Source organism: Strigops habroptila (genome assembly GCF_004027225.2).
Source record: "Strigops habroptila isolate Jane chromosome 13 unlocalized genomic scaffold, bStrHab1.2.pri S16, whole genome shotgun sequence".
In the NCBI taxonomy this organism is placed as follows: domain Eukaryota; kingdom Metazoa; phylum Chordata; class Aves; order Psittaciformes; family Psittacidae; genus Strigops; species Strigops habroptila.
The window spans coordinates 3,782,972-3,803,740 of NW_022651054.1; the positions used below are offsets into that span (position 1 = coordinate 3,782,972).

The following is a 20,769-nucleotide window of genomic DNA, read 5'->3' on the forward strand; positions in this document are numbered from 1 at the left end:
CAGTGGTAAATTCCTCAAGGCAGATGGTTGTCATCTGTATTGGGCTGTTGTGTATGTTTATTGAGTAGCTAAGGTTAAAAGAAGAGCCAACTGGGTTATCATAGTGGCTGTATGTATACATTCAAGTCAAAGAACGGAAATCTTTTCATCACTTTTGATGTCAATATTTGATCTCTTTCAGTGCTGCAACATATTGTCACAGATTTAGGAAAATATATATGTTGCTGTACCAATAACTCACTGAAAATGCTTCTTTTAAAAAAGCATTTAACGGTAAATCTGATTTTTCAGTTTTCTGGTTTCTTTCAGTGGTTCCACCTGGGAGCCCTGGACCCATCACTCGACACGAGTCGTACGACAGCTTAGCATCTGACCACAGCGGGCAGGAGGATGAGGAGTGGCTCTCACAGGTATGCTTTCTCGGGTGTTCCAGTTCAGAAGTGAAACTGTAATAGTATCCACTGGAAGTAAAATCCACAACTTTCCTCAAAATGGAAGGTAAGCTTCCAGCAGGCCATGGGTATTGCTGTGTGGAAAATTGACCTCAGCCCTGAACTAACATGGTATGAATTTGATGGTCTTTCTTTTTATACAAACTATATAAGCTATATTAAAAATGAAATAAATCATTACTCCATCATTACTGACATGCATCCTTTGGAAGTTCAGGATGAAGCAGGAAGTTTCACTTGGCAACAGAAAGTTGCCTCCCTTCTTCTTTGACATGGTCCTTTTCAGACATGGATAAGGAAGTTGGCTTGGCAAAATGGTGATGCCTTTTCAGTTGTGACCTGTGCTATACTTACTGCGTTTTAACATTAAAATGGTAAATGAACTGGCTCACTTCCTTCTTTTTCTGGTTATCAGCTACTGCATTTCCTGATGATAATTCCTGTGAGTTATAGCTACATACAAATATATATAGTGCTTTAAAATGGTCATGCTTGGTAGGATACTTTTCTGTGAGGTTAAATCTTTGTAGTTTTATGAATTCTTGCTTTGTTTCAGTCAGTGAAACTTCTCTTTAAGAACTTGGTACATACTTGACTGTTTGGCTCAAAACATAATTTCAGTTTAAGAATGTAGGTCATGAATAATACACTGAGAATTAGTTCTTGTTAGTAGTAAAAGGTTAGAATTAAATAAGTAAATAAAATTTACAAGTGCTCTGGATTTACCAGATGGTTTGCAGGCTACCTGATACATGAAACTCATCCTGATAAATTAGGTGGGTTTCCTTTGGTTTATGAACAGTGTTGTTATGGGAGTGATGCATAAAATGTGTTGCTGGGGTGTGTGGCATAAATATGAAATATTCATGGATGTGATTTGCTTCTCCCACTGGTGAATAAATCATACACAGCATTTTCCTAAAATGAGAAGTTAGGTTTCTGCATGGACTGGTCCAGAAGTGGCATTCATTGGGGAATCTGTTCATGTGAATCCACTTACCTGGCCTGAGTTTTCAGCTATGGCTGCACATCGATATCTCTTATTTGCTTATGCTGTCTCTAGTCAGAGCATAAAGACGGTGAAACTACTCAATCAGTGCAGTCAACAGGAATTTTATCACTGAGCTCAGTGAGGCCAAGATTTCACCTGTGGTTTTCCACCTCCCCTCTCCAGTACTGTTTGGGTAGTTTAGATTATTTTACTGTTCCGGTCACTTTGGTGCAGTGTGCAGCCTCAGGAAAGAGACAGTAAGGTAAATACACGTTATAGGAGTTGGTTTATTACTAATTCTTGGAAGATGTAAGATGTCAAAGGAACCTAAAACTTCTTGAACTTCATCACATCTATCCCTCTAGAAGACTAAATGTAAGAAAAAAAGAACTTCCAAGTGATGTCACAGAATACAGACAATTCAGAGAATGCTTCCAGAATGTTTAATTTTTCTGAGTGAAGAGAGTGCTGATAGCTCTTTTGAGCATGAAGATGCTAGCATTCTCTGCACAAGCCACTTCAGATTAAGCCTAGAGTGCAAGTATGTTTTTCAAAATTAAAGTGTTGTTATCAACAGTAACAGCATGCAGTGAAAAAACATCGCCCTTCACTTCAACTTTTCAATTAGAACAGTGGGTAATGTGTGCTGTCAGTGTGAAGTAGATACAATATGTTTGTCCTGCACACAAGGGGAGAGTGAATAGGAACATCTGGCCGTAGCCTCAGTAAAATTGCAAAGGCATCTGTTTACCTCTCGGCTCTGTGACACTGATGGTTTCAAGCTTAAAATATACAGATTACTTTATCTGTGGCCTAATTTACACTGCTACATAAAAGCTACTTGCCTCTGAAACGTCTGCAGTCAGTCTGAGTTATGCTAAGATAAATGCAAAGATGGAAACAGTGCTAAATAGGCTGTGCATTTGATGTCTTCCGTTAGCAGAGAACCTAAACAACATTATCCAGTGTTTAAAATTGCTTCTGAAAGAGTTAAGGATCGCTACTAGTATAGATCTGTGTCATCTATATATAAAATACATTTTCATTAATTTCCTCACTAAATTGAGTTTTTGCTGTGAAGCTGATCATTGTTTTAGCAGAAATCAGTGGGGATTCAGTAGGCTGGTTTTGTCATCTTAAAACTGTGAGTTCACCAGAGCTTAATTATTTCCATTTCATATTTCCTTTTTCTGATACTTAAAGGCTCTTTTTGATTTTTCAGACTGTATTACAGAAGACTTGTGCTTAGTTTACCCTTTAATTTACATGGCCCAATTTGCCCTGATCATATACATTTCCAGCAATGTCACCATCTTTAATTTTCATGGTTGTTTGCATTCCTATAGTTGACTTGCTGAAGAGTTTGCCAGAATTGACACTCCTCAGGTTTATAGTTATCAGTGTGAAAAGACATTTTTAAAATACTTTGGATGCTTCATTGACTGAAATAATTGAAAGTTCATTTCTAGGCTCTCACTGGAGAATATATGAATATTTGAAGTTATTGTTTGTTAGACACACCACCTGTGTTCTGCCTTTTGGAAGTAGGCATGGAACTGTGAAGCTTCTGTATCTTTGTGTATATCTACACGTCAGTGTACATACAGTAAATATCTCGTGTACACCTATTATGTGTGGTTGTTCATTACAAGCAAACACCCTTACCTCTGTTTTAACTGTTAGAAGTTCAGTTAAATTAATATATATGCATGTGTGTAGCTGCCCTTCTAAATTCCATGTGTTGCACATACATCTTACATCACATCTGCATAGTAACGAGTGTGACCCAGACTGCTTGGTGTCTCACAGAGCACTTCACATTGCTCTCTGCTTCAGGTCTTGTAGCTTCCCAGCAAGATGGTCTCTGCCAGTGGTATCCTCAGATATGCCAATAGTAATTGGGAGCTTTGGTTTGAAATACAGTTCACACCTCTGTACATGTGAAGCAGCGCTGTTTAATGTGTGAACTTTTAGAAAGCAGCTGTAACAAAGCTGTAACAGCTTGCTTTGAAAAAGTGCATCCCTTGACCTGGTCAGGATTGAGGTTATCTGGGGGAGGTAGACTTCCCATTCCTTGGTCTGCTCCGTGCAGATGCAGGCAGAAGTGTGTTCCCCTGTTTGTTGCACCACCAGGGTAGCTTTTTAGTGGCACATGTTTCATAATGGCAAGGGGAGGAAGAGCAGGATCAGGTGAGGTGATAGCCAGGGGGAGGTGTTCATCTTCAGAACAGTTTAAGAAACTGGAATGTCCTCAGGCTGGTGGTTGACAGGCTTTCAGGGCTCTACAAAAAGCTCTTGGCTTTGGCTTGGAGCATCCTGTCTCTAGCCAAGATTTTCTAAATTTTCCCATTTGACATTCCTCCAAACTGGTGGCACAAAACACTCTTTTTTTGTTTGAGAACAACAGGATTCTGGTGATGCAACGTACTGAAGGAACCATTCATTCTATTGAGTAGCAGTTTTGCGTTAAGCATTTCCCCATATTCTCTTCCCCCAGGTTGAAATAGTGACTCACACTGGGCCTCATCGACGCCTGTGGATGGGCCCACAGTTCCAGTTCAAAACAATCCATCCCTCAGGCCAAACTACCGTCATCTCATCCAGTTCTTCAGTGCTGCAGTCGCATGGTCCAAGCGATACCCCGCAGCCTCTTCTGGACTTCGATACAGATGATCTTGATCTCAACAGTCTCAGGTAAAAATAAAACCGATTTCCAAGCTGCTTCACATTTGCTGTGTGAATAACTTGCCTCATGCTTAAATGAGGCCATCTGTGTAGAACGTGTAATAGTTTTCATCAGTCTTGTCCAGATGAAAGTCTTAGAAGTGTGTGTGACTCAACAACAATAAAAGTTCACCCAGGCCAAGCAGCTCAGATTCCTTTCTGCTGCCTCTTCTTGGGTAAATGACAGTGAAAGACAGTACAAAGTCTGGTGCCTTGTTCAGCATCATCTTGGCTTTCACAGTTTCTGCATTGCTTAATATATTCATTTTCTCAGACATGAGTGGAAGCTTTATGCCATAGATTTAGATGCTGACTGTGAAGTGGTCAGTGTGTTAGAACAGTAAGTGAACTTCTGGAATGTTTTTCCCCTCCCTGTTTTTTTCCCCTTTCCTTTGCTTCCTTCCTTGTAATTCTTTTTCATGTATTTAATTCATCTTCTTTTGGACATTATCTGGTTTGGAACTGGGGACAAGGGATTGACCTAGGAAAGGGAAGGAAGGTAAATGTGGGTTTATATTTACTGAGAGCTAGTGGTTTGTTGTAGAAGTGCTTTATGCACCGTGTGTTTCTGTGTCCTGTCAAGTAACTCAAGATTTAACGAGTTTCCGTGCTTCTGACTGTGCATGTGATTTGAAGTCCAAAGTTCTGTGGTATGGACTTGGTTTGGGACTCTATCTGAAACTCTTATGAGTAAAACGAGAGATGGATAATGTGACTAATCCCATTAAAACTGGGAAGATTGTCCTTGGACTGAAAATACATGGTTTTGAAATGTGTGATTGATTTCTCCTTGCGTGTAATTGCTCCCACAAGTACGGATACGACTGTCAAATATATTATTTTTTTAATTGTATATATGTATACGTATGCAGAAAGAAAGCAGAAATTAAAAATAATATAAATGTCTGTTACAGAAAGAACAGACAATTACAAATGTGTCTTTTCTCCTGAACGGACAAAGAAAATGCTGCTGTTCGGGAGGGTGATAGAGGCTTTTTAACCCATCTGGATAGGGTGAGCTTCTCCTTTTGAGGTTTTCTGAGAGCTCTAGCCCAGGCACAGTTTGGGGATATTCATTTTGTGTAGAGTCTCGGTCTGTCTCTGGATAGATTATCCAGATATGGCTCCACAAAGCAAAGGAAAACACAAGTTTTCAACAGTTGGTTGATTTAAAAATAAATAGTTGCTTAATTGGTTCAGCTGATTCAGGTTTGTGATTTAATTACAGCCCTCATGAGCAATGACATAGGTGGTAACTATAACTTGTTATTTAGGATTCAGCCAGTTCGGTCAGAACCTGTTAGCATGCCGGGGTCACCACGTCCAGTTTCTGATCGCAGAGGAGGTTCAACAGTGATTGATGCTACCTCAGGTAGGAACATGTTGATTTCATGTTTTCTTTGATATTCACCAATCTTGTCTTTTTTTGTCTGGTAACATGTTCACTAACTATTGCCATATACTTAAAAGAATATCATGATTTTCAGCTGCACAATGGGGTAAGTGCTGTCTTATACAAATACTTACTGAAAGCTACCATAATGATGACTTTTTTTTCCCCCCTCTTACCACTCAAATGTGAAGTCACAGCATGGTGGTAAGATCCGAACACAATATTTACATTAAATTTAACATGAGCTAGAGAATGCTAAAAACCGCCTAAACTAAAAAGCAGACCATTTGCAAATACTAACACTGAAATGCTTTTATTAATGAATTCCTAAAGCATAGAATATTACAGTTCCATCTCATTTATAAAATAGCTTTCATTGAAATGTAATCATAAATGTAATTGATTTCTGTGAACAGTCAAGACAACAGGATAGTTTATCGAATGTTTGTGTAATAGGAACATTTTCACTACTCTGCTCTAAAAGGGCATGTAAATTTAATACTACAATGGTTATGTTAATATCAACATAGTAATATATGTACTATAAAGTTTTCTTCTTTTCTTCTCAGTGGTGGGGTATAGTCTATGTAAAGAAACAAGAACAGCAGAGCTTTATATTCTGGTACAGCTGTATAGCCTCTGAAGTGTCCACACAGCAGGATTTTGTCAAATAATATCTCTCACAAGTAGAATTATTAAACACACAGAATTAGTCAAACAGTCAAGTCGGAGAGGATTTTAATCTTTAGTGATTTGAAAATCCCTGGAGATTGCTGATTGGATTGAGGTTAAACTAGAAAGAGACTGTAACACATACAGAAACTGGTTTCTGAAAGTTGTTTTAAAGAGAGTTAAAATAAAAGCTCCTGTTCCAGACTGTTTGCTAGTGATATAAATTCTGAGTCCAAGATATTGCACTCTTGCCAAATTAATTTATTTAGTTATTCCAGGATATTTCTTAGATGTGTTTATAACTGAGTTCAATAATAACTACATTTGCTTTGGATATTGAAGATTGTCATTATAAATGCCATTTCAAATCTTTAAAACTTGTTAAATTCATATTGAGCTCAGACAAACATCTGATGCTGGTTATTTAAAGGGAATTCTGTTTTACTACATGACAAAGTAATTTTGAAAATAATGGTATGATACAGAAGAAAACAAATGCATCAGGTCGGTTGGTTTGTTTTTACTAGTTCATCTGTGCCTATTATTAGCCCTAAAAGATTGCAAGCTTGAATCATAGGAGTGCTTCTGTCTGTGTAGCTGACACTTCAGATTCAGTGATGAACAGTGTAGCTGTTCTTCCCTCTCAGTGTGCCCGTGCCAGCTGATACAGATGGAGATAGCGGGGTTATCAGCACGGGTTTTCCTTTCCTCTTGTGTCTGAATGGAGCAGTGCCATTACCTGTGGCAGGGATGTGTAATAATGCTGAAATACAATCACTCTGTAACCATAACCCACTCTAAAACTGTGTTAGTCCATCTACAAGAGAAACAGTGAACCCCATAGGGCAGTACCTCTTCTATGTTAAACAAGCTTTGCTGAAGTGTGGATGGGCCTTAATGTGAAATGGCTCATGTGAATGTGATGAAGCTCTGTTGGTAATGCCTTTAACATGTGTGTCCATATTAAAATTGCCAAAGTCAATTGTATACATGGTTATGACACTGAAAATATATTTACTGTACAGCAGTGACTCAGTTTTGTTATAACACCTCATAAGTTTCTTACAAACAATACATGGATTTTGTTAGGGACATGCTGATAGCAGTATTTTATTTAACTTCACTGCCAGACAGTTTGGATTTGAATTGATTTTTGATTCAGGGACTTTACCATCTATGTGCAGTCTTCGAAGTGTCTGATCCCCATTCTTTCCGATGCAGGAATTATTGGCCCAAATTAGGGTAGATATGCCAGATTATGTGTGATGGAATAGGGCTGTGAGTTCTGCTACAGAGGAAAGAAGGCACAAGGCAAAAACGTGCTGGTTTTTGAGATCTTATACTACTCTCGTGGCAGAGCCCAGCAAGGCAAGCAGCGTATTTTATGCTGACTTTCTTCTCCTCCCACCTTTGAGATGTGCAGAAAATTACATAAAGCTCAGCTCTGAATCAAAAGGTTTTATTGTAAATACAGTTCATGTGCGACATTGCATTTTTTGTGTTATCGTCCACTACTGTAAGTATTCTCATTTCCTGCTATTACTAAGGCATGCCCTAAATGGCTTACATTCTTTATGGAAAAAAGAAAACAAATCTATTGGAAAATACATTTTTAGGTTTGCAGGATTTTTAAGTAGGTCATAAATTTTTTTACTGCTGAAGCTGAACCAGGAAGTGATTCTTCAGTTATGACCCATGCATTCGAGTCTGTTGCACTTTATGAAGATGCTTATCTGGCTGTTTGATTGCCTGTTGCTTAGAGATACAACCGGCGTGGCGCCTCTTCTTATCCAACTCCATCTCTTGTTCTTCCTATCAAGAGATTTCAAGTACATGTTTACCATCGTCCATTATTCTTCTGCCATTCGTGATAGCTTCCGTCCCTCTCCCCTGTTGGTGACAACCCTGTTGTCGCGTTTAACAAGAACTTTGTGTAGGTGTTTTAACTGTGATTTTCACATGTCTGTAGAACTGTGGTGCACTAATGTCAATATTCTCTCACAAGATCATTTGCAAAAATCTTCATTCAAAAAGTACAAAACGCTTTAATACTGTTATTAGTAATGAAAATTTGCAATGGCATTTTCAAGGTGGATGGTCACATCTGTAAAGATTACTGGAATAAATGAAAAAATGAATATTTCAATATGATTATCTCAAAATTCTCCTAAGATATTCTTCTATGGGTTGTTTGGGGGTTTTTTGATGTGTGGCTTTGTTTGTTTGCTTGGTTTGGTGTTTTAAGGAAATCTTTAAGAGAAGTTTGCAAAACGTAGTCACCTAAAGCTACTGGACATTTGTCCCTCAATGCACACATTTTGGTCATATGCATCATAGAATATACCCTCAAGGATTAAATGCACTGGAATTCCAGATGCTATTCCAGATTGGCAGTTAGAAATGTTAAAGGGACAACACTGAGTTTAAATCCCTGTAAAGCATGAAGCCTTTAATTAAAAAGCAGCAAAAGAGCCATTACTGTACACATAGTAAGTGCACACTGTGTGTAGCAAGCAGGCATGTGTGTTTGTGTCCGTCCTTCCCGAAGAAGTGCTGAGCCTACTGGCTGGTTGTGTTGGGTTTAACAAGGTGGGGGGTAAGTCTTAGTAAGTCAGATTACGTTTAAGACTTTATTAGACACCAGAGATAAAAGAGAAACCTTACAAGTGCCTTGTCTGCAGGAGATGCTGCTACACAACCAAACCAACCAACGCTGAGATGGAAATCTGAACTGCAACAAAAAAAGTATTTGTTGCTGAATGACTTGGCTCTATTTCAGAAGACTTTACATTACCTGTATGCATTGAATGCTGTCTCTTTCTTTGATGTGATGAGCATTAGGTACAATTTTCAGCTAGCTGAGGGTAGCTACAGAATGATGGAGACTCATCTAGAAAATATAAAAAAAAAAAATCAGACATTTCCAGGCGCTTTTCTGAGTTTTGATACTGTGACCTGTGGATGATTTTATGCATGTCAAATATGTTACATACCTGAAAAATCCCACCTGGTAGAACTCTACTAATAATAAATAATGCAGAAATTGAAGGGTGTGGGAGGGTTCGGATATCTGTATGGGACAACAGCTCTGAACTTTTCAGAAATGGAAGACCTCTAGAGACGGGATTTCACAGCAGTTCCTGATCACAGTGAATGTGATCGCACAGCTGCAGTGAGTCTGTAAGGGCAAGTGTTTCTTAAACTGGAACAAATGTGGTGAAGGCTGCCAGTACTCAGGTATGCTCAGTCAGAGCTGTTAATTCAATCCTGCTCAGTTAAAAAAAAAAATGTGCATTTGTGTGTGTGTGTTTATGAAAAGCCTTGTTTATTCCCTCATACAAAGAGGTTTTTGACATCTCTCCATCGTTCAAGTAATGATTTTGTTGCATTGATAGCAGAGTAGGAGAACGCTGATGAAGAAGTTGTCTGATCTGTTTTGCATGAACCTTTTCCTGCTTGCAGGAGATCTCTGTTTCTTTCTTGCTTAGGACAAATGCAGGATTTAGGGTGGGGAGGATTTTGATGAATAATGTCAAACCATAGAAGAAAAAGATCCTGAACATTTTTTTTTTTCTTCTTTGATTATGTGTGGGGTGGGGAGAACCTTTATGTTCTCTGAAACATGGCATGAGCTTTGCTGCTTAGGGATGCAAACATCGTTTTTTAATGAAGATTGGTTATTACAGTTGTATGAAACTCTGACAATACTAAGCTCGCTTGTGGTTACTTAATCAATGCCTGCTTAAAATTGGCTTGTAATTTAACACTCCCCTTCCTCTTCATGCAACTGACTGGTCCTGACACATAGCTTGTTGCCTGCAGAGGGTTTGGCAAACAGAAGAATTGACTTGGGTTTTGTGGTGGAGGGAGTTTGCCTCCTTCCCTCCCCTCCCTCCTTTCTCTCTGCCTGTGAAGCCTCTTTTATTGTTCATCGCCACACCTGTGAGATAGGGACCACGGGACAAATTTTTACTGTCCAGCATTGCTCTCACTTGGAATTTAATAAACACTTCTGCTGTCACACCTTAAACCATCTGAGCTCTTTTCTGTTGTATGTGCAATCAAATATTTATTCCCAAATGCTGTACACCAGAAAGTGCTGCCTTGGAGTAGTGGAGATCAGTTATTCAGGTAGTAAAGATGTGTGAATGCAGCTGGCAGATGAAGTCACCAACATTATGAATTCCCAGGCTGTCCTTACTGCCACAGGCAATAACTGACAGGCCTGAGTGGTCGCCGGTTTCCCGTTACGGGCGCTGGTAGGGCCCGGGGAGCCCTGGCGTCACGGATACTTGAGCTGCTGTGCTTGAGAGGAGCCGGCCAGCGCTGGGGGGTGCTTGCTGCAGGGAGATGTAATCAATATGGTCTGGAGTCCTTGACCTGAACCTGTAATTACCTGGATGGTATAAAGGTAGTTTGCTGTTGCAGATAGAGATTGCACTCAGATCCTCATGGGATAATGCTGAGCTTTGAAGCCAAGGAGGAGATTTGGCCCTTGGTCTGTTCTTCACAGCAATTGAGAGGTTTTAATAATGGTCATATAACAAGCTGTTCTTAAAGGGCATCACCAGTTCAGTAACAGCAAAAATATGCACCCAGCACTGCCTGTATTGTCCTTCTGCATTGTCTCAGCTTAAAAAATTAGTTTGTTACAGTTCTTGTCTGGAATAACTTATAAGCCAATTCTGCTAATATTTATTTAAAACACTTGTTACTTATTTGAAAACCATTTTCTGTATTATTCCTAGAACAGTGGTAGCATGTGGGATATACCAGGTACTTTTGTGTCCTCAGTGCAGTAGCGCATACTTGCACACACTCATGCTCTCTCTGTCCTGTTCGCCTCTCTTGCTGAATGCCTGTGTGTGCCTGAGCTGCTTCAGACAAAATTCTGGTTGTTAGTATTTTTTCAACTTGATGTATTTCATCTAATTTGGGAAAATGTTATCTGATGATTTTTGAAGAGAGCCTTAAGACAGAACTGACTTCAGCAGGCTTCAAGATGCCAATGCAGTATACATGATTACATCTATGCCCTATGGACTATGGAGATGTGGAGAGGAATTAAAATGACCTGACACTACTGACTGGGCACTTGCTGCTGGATCATTGCCTGGCTTAGGAAAAGACTCAGCTGCAGGGATACATGGAGTAAGATTAATGTCTTGAAACACTGGTGGGTGTTTCTGTAAGCAGAAGTATGCTGGAGAGAGGACGAGTATGGGAAGAGTGACTGAAGGGCAGCAGAATCATGATGTACTGATTTGTTTTTGCCTCTCTGTGATTGTTATGAGTGGGTTAGTCTGTCAGTTCTAGAGATGGGAGAGGTAGTGATGTGGGGTAGCTGTTACCCTGCTAGTGACAGGGGAGACTGTTATTCCTCATCCCAGTTTGCCTTTGGTTTAGCTGAGGAGGCTCATAGGACTCAATGCAATTAATCTCTTCTACGGTGGTTGTGCTTTGACACATAAGTGTGTATCGGTTTTAAAAAAATAGTGCAAATTGATGCAAGTAAAAATCAGAATTTGACAATTTGTAGACACTGCTGTTAGGTTGAATTTGACTTTAAGCAACTTGAGTTACTCAAGGTGCTTAATCCCCCAGAGGCTGATCACCTGTTCATCTTGCTAGTGTGATTTTTCGATAGCTCACAGGGGACTTCTTTGACAAACAAGAAACCCAGCAATTTCCATGTTGGTGTCATAGCTAGATGAAAGTATAACTGTGACCTAACCAACATAATAACCAAATACAATAAGGTTTCTCTTCACATATGAAGGTAAGTTGCAGTGAGGCCTGCAGGGGTCATGTTAATGGTCGGTGGTGCAGGCTGCTGGCACTCAAACAGTTGTTCTTGTGTCACACAGCTGCTTGGTGCGTGTACCAGTGGTCCATTAATACAGGCAGTGGAGTGTCTTATTGCTTATGTGTTACACACTAACTTTCAGTTGGGGAAGCCACCTTCAGTTCATATAATGGTTCGTCAGCTGAAAAATAGCAGTGTGCTAGAGCGTGGTCTGGCCCAAGCCTGTAAATGCCTTGTATTTATTTATCAGGAAAAAATCCAAAATGCACAATAGGTATTTTGCTTATTAGTAGCAAACACAAACTTGTTCTGAATATAAGATTGTCTTGTGTATCCCTTAATTGTCTTTCATTAACAGCTGTTAATAGTCTGTGAAGGTAGCTTTAAAGCCCTGAATAAGTGGAAAGTGTTGATTCTAATCATATCTGACACCACAATCTTCTATGGAACAACACATGAGCTGAGATTCCCAATGGGCTCCTGTAGGATACAATATTTATTATAGCTTGAGATCTAAGAGCTCCTAGCTACTGTTAAACTTACAAGAGATCCAGAAACCTCAGTGTCTGTACTTGTGTTTTCATAGTTTGCACAGAAATAACACACGGTACAGTGTTTGCAAAAAAGCTGTTCACTGACATTTCTGCTCTTTTTATACAGTGCTTAAAGGAGTTCTACAAATTGTGATATTTTTATACATTTGTAATATATTCCAAGCTCATTTATTAATCTAGGCTGTTTAAAATGTTCTTTAAACGGTATTAGATGTGCAAATTAAGAGTATTTGAACATCCATCTGCAAATGAATTTTGGAGTCAGTATTGTTTCAGGAAAAGCTTTCATTTAGAAAGTTTATCGGTTCATAATAGAGACCTTTTTTTTTTTTTTATGATTTCACTAAATTAGGCTACACTTCAAAGTATTTGCTCACTGTTTTCCATGTGTGCTTTGAAAAACTTCTAAGTATGCTTCATTATTTCTTGTTTCAAGAGTATCTCCTCCCCTTTGGACTGTAGTCTCTGTCGGATGCCAGGTTTTTATCATCAGGATTGCTTGCTGGTTCTGGTCCTCTTGAGATGCTCCAATACGTCCTCCCCTGCTTTCAGAAACTGTTCCAGAACATCAGCCCTTGTCCTCAGGGTTCTGCAGACTCTTCCTCTTGTCTTTCACCTTCCTCCTGCCTGTGAAATACCTATAGAGGCTTGATGTCCATGTCCCTAGAGCACAGCAGCTACCTGAATACTGTAGGTTGTGATGGCTTCTTTAGAGCAATTAAATCTGTAGGTGTAAAACTGGGCATGACGCTGCTTCCAAGAATGTTTTTTGGGTTTGGTCATTCAAGGACAACTGGAATTGATGCAGCAGCTGCTAAGCAAGGTCTCCTAGTTTCATATAATCATAGAATGGTTTGGGTTGGAAGGGACCTTAAGATCATCCAGTTCCAACCCCTGGCCATGAGCAGGGACACCTCACGCTAGACCATGCCACCCAAGGCTCTGTCCAACCTGGTCTTGAACACTGCCAGGGATGGAGCATTTACCATGTCCTTGGGCAACCTGTGCCAGTGCCTCAGCACCCTCACAGTAAAGAGCTTCTTCCTTATATCTAACCTGAACTTCCGCTATTTCAGTTTGAACCCATCACCCCTTCTCCTATGGCTACAGTCCCTGATGAAGAGTCCCTCTCCAGCATAGTAAATCCTAATTATTTTTTTTATTCCCCTCTTCATTAGATGGCAAAAATAGCTTTTAAAAATAAATATGGTGGCTTGTTTGTAATTTTTGCTTTTTTCCAAGTAGTGTGATAATTGTGCTGCATTTTGAACCAGAACATTTGGCACAAAAAGGAAGGAGAAACTGAATAGGGAGTTGCTGGTTTACTGCTCTAAGCTGTGCAAAGGGCGAGTTGGCCACCGGTGTCATACCAGAAGTTATTTTCAATATGAATTGCTAATTTTCTTCTCACTTGTATTTCCTAGTACTACAGGTAATATGTTGCTTTGTGGATAATACTTTGATAATGAAACATTTGATACTTAATATTTCCAGAGCCACAAAAGCTTGTTCTTCTATAAGTCACCACAGGTTTAATGTCAGGTTTCAGAGTTCATCTGGTCTTATCCACTGCTCATGGTGGGAAGACTCTAACAAACTCTTCACACAGACTGTATCTGGATCTATACTGAAAGCTTTAAACAAGAGCACCAGTCTTCATGTGTGAGGGGTTTTTTTAATGTAATGTCAGCATATGCACCTATTTTCACAATTGTTACTCCAAAATGGGCAGGTTTTAGCTGTTGTTCATTAGATTGTAATACGGATCATAGAATCATAGAATACCACGTTGAAAGGGACCTGGAGTATCATCTGATCCAACCTTTTTAGGCAAAGCATGACCTAGACTAGATGTCTCAGCGCTCTGTCCAGCTGAATCGTAAAAGCATCCGGTGAGCAGGAATAATGAGCAGAACTCTGTGTTCAGGTATATACCATGTAAAACTGAGCTATTTAGCATGATAAATTAGCCAGGCATTTGATCTGTGTTAAGCTGAAGTTTAATACTTTGAGGGTGTTATAATCACAGCCTCCTCACCCTGACTTCTCCTTGCTGAAGTAAGGATGTTCTCTGCTGGAAATAAATATTTATATCTAAGTTGAAATATAGCCTGTTGGTACTTGGTTGTATATATTTTATTGCCTCAGTGACGTAAGGGGTGAAAAAACAGATGGAAAATATTTTGTTTTTCTTAATTATCCAATCCTGTGAAATACCTATTGGCCTGCAGTCGCCTTGGCTCCTCCCACTGCCTTGGACTCCATCCCTGGCACCATCCCAGCCAGTTTTTAACAGTGTTTTATCTGCTGCTTGCATTGCTTTTAACTTTCACTTTTTATTACAACCAAAGCCAAATTGGGTGCTGTAAGTACTCTAGCTACGGGTGGAGTGCTGCAAAAAGCCACAGCTGGTGCCAGCCAGCAGTGGCTGCAGAGAGCAGCCGGTGCATGGGGTGATCCCATAAATGGGGGTGAAAGGAGCCCCTGTTTGACACCATCCTCCTCCTCGGCCCGTTCACACGTGTGAGCACAGAGTTGCTGGCAGTGCCTGCCCCTGTGGGAGCTCTGCAAAGAGGAGATCTCTTACAGCCTTGACCGCTGCTGGGGACAGCCTGCCTGGGGCTCGCCTCATTCCAAAAGGAATGCAGAGTCTTAGAGGGAGCACGTAAAGCCAAGTACTTCGTGTACATAAACCTTCTGGTGCTATTCCCCTTGTAAAGGTGAAAACAAGCAGGTCGCAGTCAGTAAATTACAGAAAACAGGCTTGGGATTATTAACATCATTAGCACAGGATTTCTCCAGGTACGAGAAGTGGTGTATGAGCCTCTGCTGCCCCGAGGCCATCTTTCGTTCATGGTGCAGGGCGTGGGCCTTTAAAATGCAGCAAAAACAGGGAAAAGAAAAAGGTGGTAATATGACTAACATATGGATTTTGCTGGAGTTTGGCCACAGATTTAAGGCCTCAGAGTAGATTCCTGGGGCCTTCGTATGCTATCCCAAAACCAGCACGAAAGCCTTTCCAGATATATTTTACAAGCTCTGTGATTGTAATAGTCCCATCAAAAACCCCGTGTCCCCAGGTCAAGTGGGGTGCAGGCCCTCCTCTTCTAAGATCCCAGGCTTGCCAAGTCTCCCTTGCATGATATTTCCCTCCAGCAAGAGCGGGCAACCATTTGTGCCTCTTGTGCCGGGTGCGCTGTGCACAATACCTATAGGGGCGTCCAGCACAGCTGCTTTCCCTCGAGCTCACATCTGCTCCGAGAGCGGGAACTACGCGCGCTCGCTTGCCTGGGCTTTGGTCCCAGATGCAGCTGGCCCTGGCTGTGGACAACCCACCTGTATTTCTGGGTAATTCAGAGAATTTGCTAGGCTTTGGCACAGAGGCCAAACGCTTGTATCTGGTTGGGTTTGAGCATTAGTTTTGGTAACTGGCTCTGGCGTTGTCTTTTGCGTTACTTTTCCTTTGCTCCAAGTTACGGTGCCATTGATGTGTGAGAAATGCACTACAGAAACTGGAAACTGTAATCCATAGCCTCGTTTAATGTTAGGAGCCTACAAAAAGTCCTGGCTATACTGCTCCAGGAAAGGAGGCCTCTAGAAAGATAGTGCATATGCATTCTTGCCTTGATACAAAAAAGCTGTAGAAGCCACTGTTATAGTAAAGAACTTGCTTGCTCTTTGCTTTCAGGACAATTTCCATTAACTGAATTTGCATTAATTGAAAACGTACCTCTTTGGACCTTCACCTATACTGTTTACAGTGTGACTGCTGAGCAAGTCACTGTGTGCTGTACTGTTTGACCATCACTTAAAATATATTTTCAAAGTAAGCATAACATTCTGAAAACTTATTTGTGATTGAATGTCAAATGCAGTAAATGATCATAGATCATCTAGAAGGTTGTTTGTGTTGCTAGTGGATTTTTTTAACAAACAAAGTTGCCCTAAAGAATTTGGAGAAGAAAAGAAATACTCTTGTGTTAGTGTTTTGGTTTTGGTGTTCCTATTTAAGCTTAAAAAAACCAAAACAAAACCAGCAGCAGCAAACAGTATACAGTGAAATGCTTACATGGAAGTACACTTTACCACTAAAGCTGGATAAAAAATTCACTGTATCATAAGTGAACCATTTCCCCCTTGATTTGTGTCCAAAATATGAGGAAAAACCTTGCAGATGCATTATGCATTTTACAAAAGAACATATGCATGCATTTAAATCATTTACATTTCGTCTTTGCTTTCTCTTATTTTTAACCTGTATTACAGTGTCGTGGTTTGAGCCCAGCCGGTAACTCAGAACCACACAGCCGCTCGCTCACTCCCCCCCCCCCCCCCCCTTCTTCCTCCCCCCGCTCCCGGAGGGATGGGGAGGAGAATGGGAAGAATGCAACTCCCACGGGTTGAGATAAGAGCAGTCCCGCAACTAAGGTATAACACAAAACCACTACTGCTACCACCAATGATAATAACAATTAGTGAAATAACAAGGGGAGAGGATACAATTGCTCACCACCCGCCGACCGATACCCAGCCCGACCCGAGCAGTGATCTGGGCCTTCCGGGTAACTCCCCCCGGTTTATATACTGGGCATGACGTGCTGTGGTATGGAATACCCCTTTGGCTAGTTTGGGTCAGGTGTCCTGTCTCTGCTTCCTCCCGGCTTCCCCTCCTCCCTGGCAAAGCATGAGACTGAGAAAGTCCTTGGTTGGAATAAACATTACTTAGCAACAACTAAAAACATCGGTGTTATCAGCGTTGTTCCCAGGCTGAAAGTTAAAAAACACAGCACTGCACCAGCTACTAAGCAGGAGAAAAATGACTGCTATAGCTGAACCCAGGACATACAGTGAATAGCAGCATGTTTGGAAAACCGAGGTTGAAAGCAAAGTTTAAACTTTCATGCACAATAAGCTAAACTGCAACAGTGCTTCACTGTTCCATGATTTCATGTCAAAGTTTTGCTGATGCCTTTTCCTTTTCTCTCCAGTGAAACATCTGACTGAAACTTTGGGAATCTGACTTGTAAGAAATAAGAATTATACTGTGATTAGATTGTGCTATAGCCCTACAGTGCCTGCAAGGAAAGAGAATCAGTCCTTATTGAAACAGGCCCTCAGGAGAATGTGCAACCATGTTGAAGCTATATTATTATATTGATATTATATGTGTATATATATTGAATCTATGATTCTATGTGTTTAAAGATGCTCTGCATCAGGGCTCAGTGAGAGTATTGATTGTTGATTGTGAAGCAGTATCAAATATACCTCATGCTACAAAGTCCTTTTCCATGGAGGGTGAGGAGGGTACAGTGGAGGAGCACCGATTCTACCTGATATAATGCTCTGACCCAAGTACTTTTCAGCACTATCCTGCTGTGTGTTAAGTAGTCAACTTTTAACTGATCCTCTTATATAGCAGGTAGCTGAAAAAGAATTTGAATTTGAATTGTGGGTATAATGTTTTGTTTAATGTCATCAGCAGGCACTGCTTCCCCATTCCTATGAGGGGACAAATAAAATTCAACTTTATTGGCCTAGTTATAGCCTTTCAATAACCCTTCAGCGAAAGACTGCATGCCACGAAGTGCTGAACGTGTGTTCTAAAGCGATGTAATGTGACAGAAGCGCAGTGATATGTCAGATGAGGGGTAGCAGCCTCTAATGCAGGTGAGGGTGTACACACAGCCTGCTCTCTATGTGCGAGGGAGCCGGGGAGCTGGGCTGTGGAGGGGAGAGCAGAAGCACTGTGCAGACATAGCTGAGAGATGCTCCAGGAGTTTGTCACCTTCTCCTTGGCCCTGGCTGTGCCACCCATGGGCTGGCTCCCTGCAGAGCTGCCTGGTGGTCTCAGTACGGCACTTGCCCACCATAACTGTGACAAGACCACGGTGCAGAGACCCGAGCAGGATCTGCACAGAGCCAGCTACAGTTTATTAGCTTGGGCTCCATGCCACGTAAGGACAGATAAACCACTTGCAGACGTCTCCCTTCATCAGGGGAGCTGAGCCTGGGCCCATTTCTGTGTGCTAACCACCTGGGATTGTCAGTGAGAGTTCAGCACGTGTAGAGGCCACAGAATTTGTTTGTAAAAGTAGATTTGAAAGTTAGATATTTATTCATGCCTCTTCGATTCAGAGCTCAAAATACAGAGTGACTTTCATCCTAACAGCCCGCAGAAATTCTTCCTTGTGGTCTCCACCTTCCAGACTCTTTGTAAGAGTTAAACCCAGAGTTCTTCATTTATTTTGCTAGTAAAGATTGACTTATAATTGAGGATGTCACGTGGAGGACCTCTAACTTATTTGTATATCCATCCTTCCATGTTTAAAACCAAGTCAAGAAACTAATGAGGTTACAAAAATATTGCTGATCCTGAAGCAAATACAGTTGAAGAACATATGCTTTGGTTTTACATTTCTGCCTCTAAAAGGTGACATGTCTCATGTTTGTCATTTAATTTAACATTCTATATATTTTTAAACGGCTGTATGATTTGAAATCTCCAGATGCCATGCTTTATGCTAAACAAGGGTGACAGTTCAGTGATGTGGAAGGCCATTATCTCACCTTTGTGCTTCTAAACTATAGCCACTTGCCTTTGCCTGTTCATAATGCATTTACTGCATTACAGTGGAGGCATTTTTAACACCTATTGAAAGCACTAGTTAGGTATGCCATACTGATGAGCACTTTAAGAGAACTGAAAAGCAAGAACTGTTGCTGTTTGAGTTTGTAATTCTCCCATTGCTTGTACTGGGAATTCAGTAAATGATGAACTCTAGTAATAAACATGGACTCGGATGCTCTGTATTCCATATTGCCTTACTCTCAAATTTCACAAAGAACAACAAGTACCTGCATTAGTTATCTGGAACTTAGGTGGTATCTTTAATATGCCGCTGGAAAGCAAATGTAAGGTGGTCGGATTCCGGTGGTATCTTGGTGAGATGTTCCTCAGATGATCAGTGTAACCAAGACAATGTAACATGGACTTCCAAACCACACTGTGGGAAAACTACTGGATTTTCACACATTGTTGTGGTCACTCAGGTTGACTAATGTATCCTAAAGGAACATGTTTTGAACAAAATAAGCAATTTAAAGAGAAAATAGTAGTATTGTAGAGGCTTATCTTGAGGTTGTTTTGCTCAGAAATGTCACTATCTATAAACCAATAAACCAAAATTCAGACTTTTGTATCCTAGTACCATTGTCCTGAGTCAGCAGGTCTTGTATAGTATCATTTTTCCATAAACTTGGAAAATGGATAATCATTACTTGGACTGTTAAAGTTCAGTAATACAAGAATAAGTCATAAATATGTCACTTGTGTCTTAAAAGCTAACCAGCTAGAAACTCTCCCTCTTGTCTAATCTGGCCTCCAGTGCCTTTGATCACCATTTTCTCCTCTTTCTCAGCACCACAGCTAACTTCTTAGTTTTCCACATTTTCCTTTGCCGTTGTGATAGCATTCTGCTGCAGATTACAGCTGTGCTTAGGCACCATAAGGTTTATATGATTAGTCAGCATTTGGTTTCCATATATAGCAAAAGTACGTCTGGAGAAAATATTCTTGTACATATTTCCAGGCAATAGGATCAAAGACCTCTCTAGGTTCTCAATTTTAATTTATCTCTTCTTGCCCGCTGTATAAGGAACATCAAAAAGAATCCGTGTTTGCAGGAGGGAAGGGAGCCTTTTGCTCTGTAGCTCTGGGAGCACCATTCATCCGGGCCAGCTTCAAATCCTGGCCTTTCTTCCTCCACAGCATTGCCGAGCCGTGAACTTTGGGTTTCGTGCCTATGTGTTTCTATCCAGGTGTGACTCCTTTCTTTTCCTGAGTCCTGACCTCTCCCATTCTTGTTCCTGTGATACTCAAAGTAATTTCTTGCCTCCACGGGTCCCAATCGCAGCCGCTGAGCACATCTTTCTCTTTTGTCACAGCGTTTTCTGTACTAATCAATCCTGTGTGGGCTCTTCTTCTGCCGTAATATGGGCAAGGTTCACACACTTGCGTCTGAGCATTTGAATGCCTGTTCCTGTGTAATCTTCATGGGTTTTGGTAATTACCCCCAACCTCTCTTCATATCTCTCAGTATTTGCTTCTACACAAGCAGCTCATCCTTCAGGTGTCAGCTCAGAACACACAGAACATTACTGAAGCTCTGCATCTT

General features: G+C 40.7%; 1 protein-coding gene and 1 long non-coding RNA gene across 18 annotated transcripts in view; one reads left to right on the forward strand and one right to left on the reverse strand.

The window, feature by feature from the left end:
• BCAS3 (BCAS3 microtubule associated cell migration factor) overlaps positions 1–20,769 on the forward strand; it is a 364,101-nt gene that overhangs the window by 167,121 nt on the left and 176,211 nt on the right. For 16 of the 17 annotated variants that reach the window (XM_030472293.1, XM_030472292.1, XM_030472294.1 and 13 more), the window contains 3 exons: positions 310–410; positions 3,941–4,137; positions 5,442–5,539. In XM_030472293.1, coding sequence (XP_030328153.1) covers positions 310–410; positions 3,941–4,137; positions 5,442–5,539 — 396 coding nt within the window. Of the gene's footprint in view, positions 1–309; positions 411–3,940; positions 4,138–5,441; positions 5,540–14,422; positions 14,452–20,769 lie in introns of those variants that run through there. The other variant, XM_030472301.1, reaches the window with a different exon arrangement.
• On the reverse strand, positions 7,676–17,137 carry LOC115601845. Its single transcript, XR_003989527.1, has 2 exons — positions 17,103–17,137; positions 7,676–9,122 (listed from the first exon to the last, which is right to left on the reverse strand). It is a non-coding gene; the product is annotated as an uncharacterized LOC115601845 (long non-coding RNA).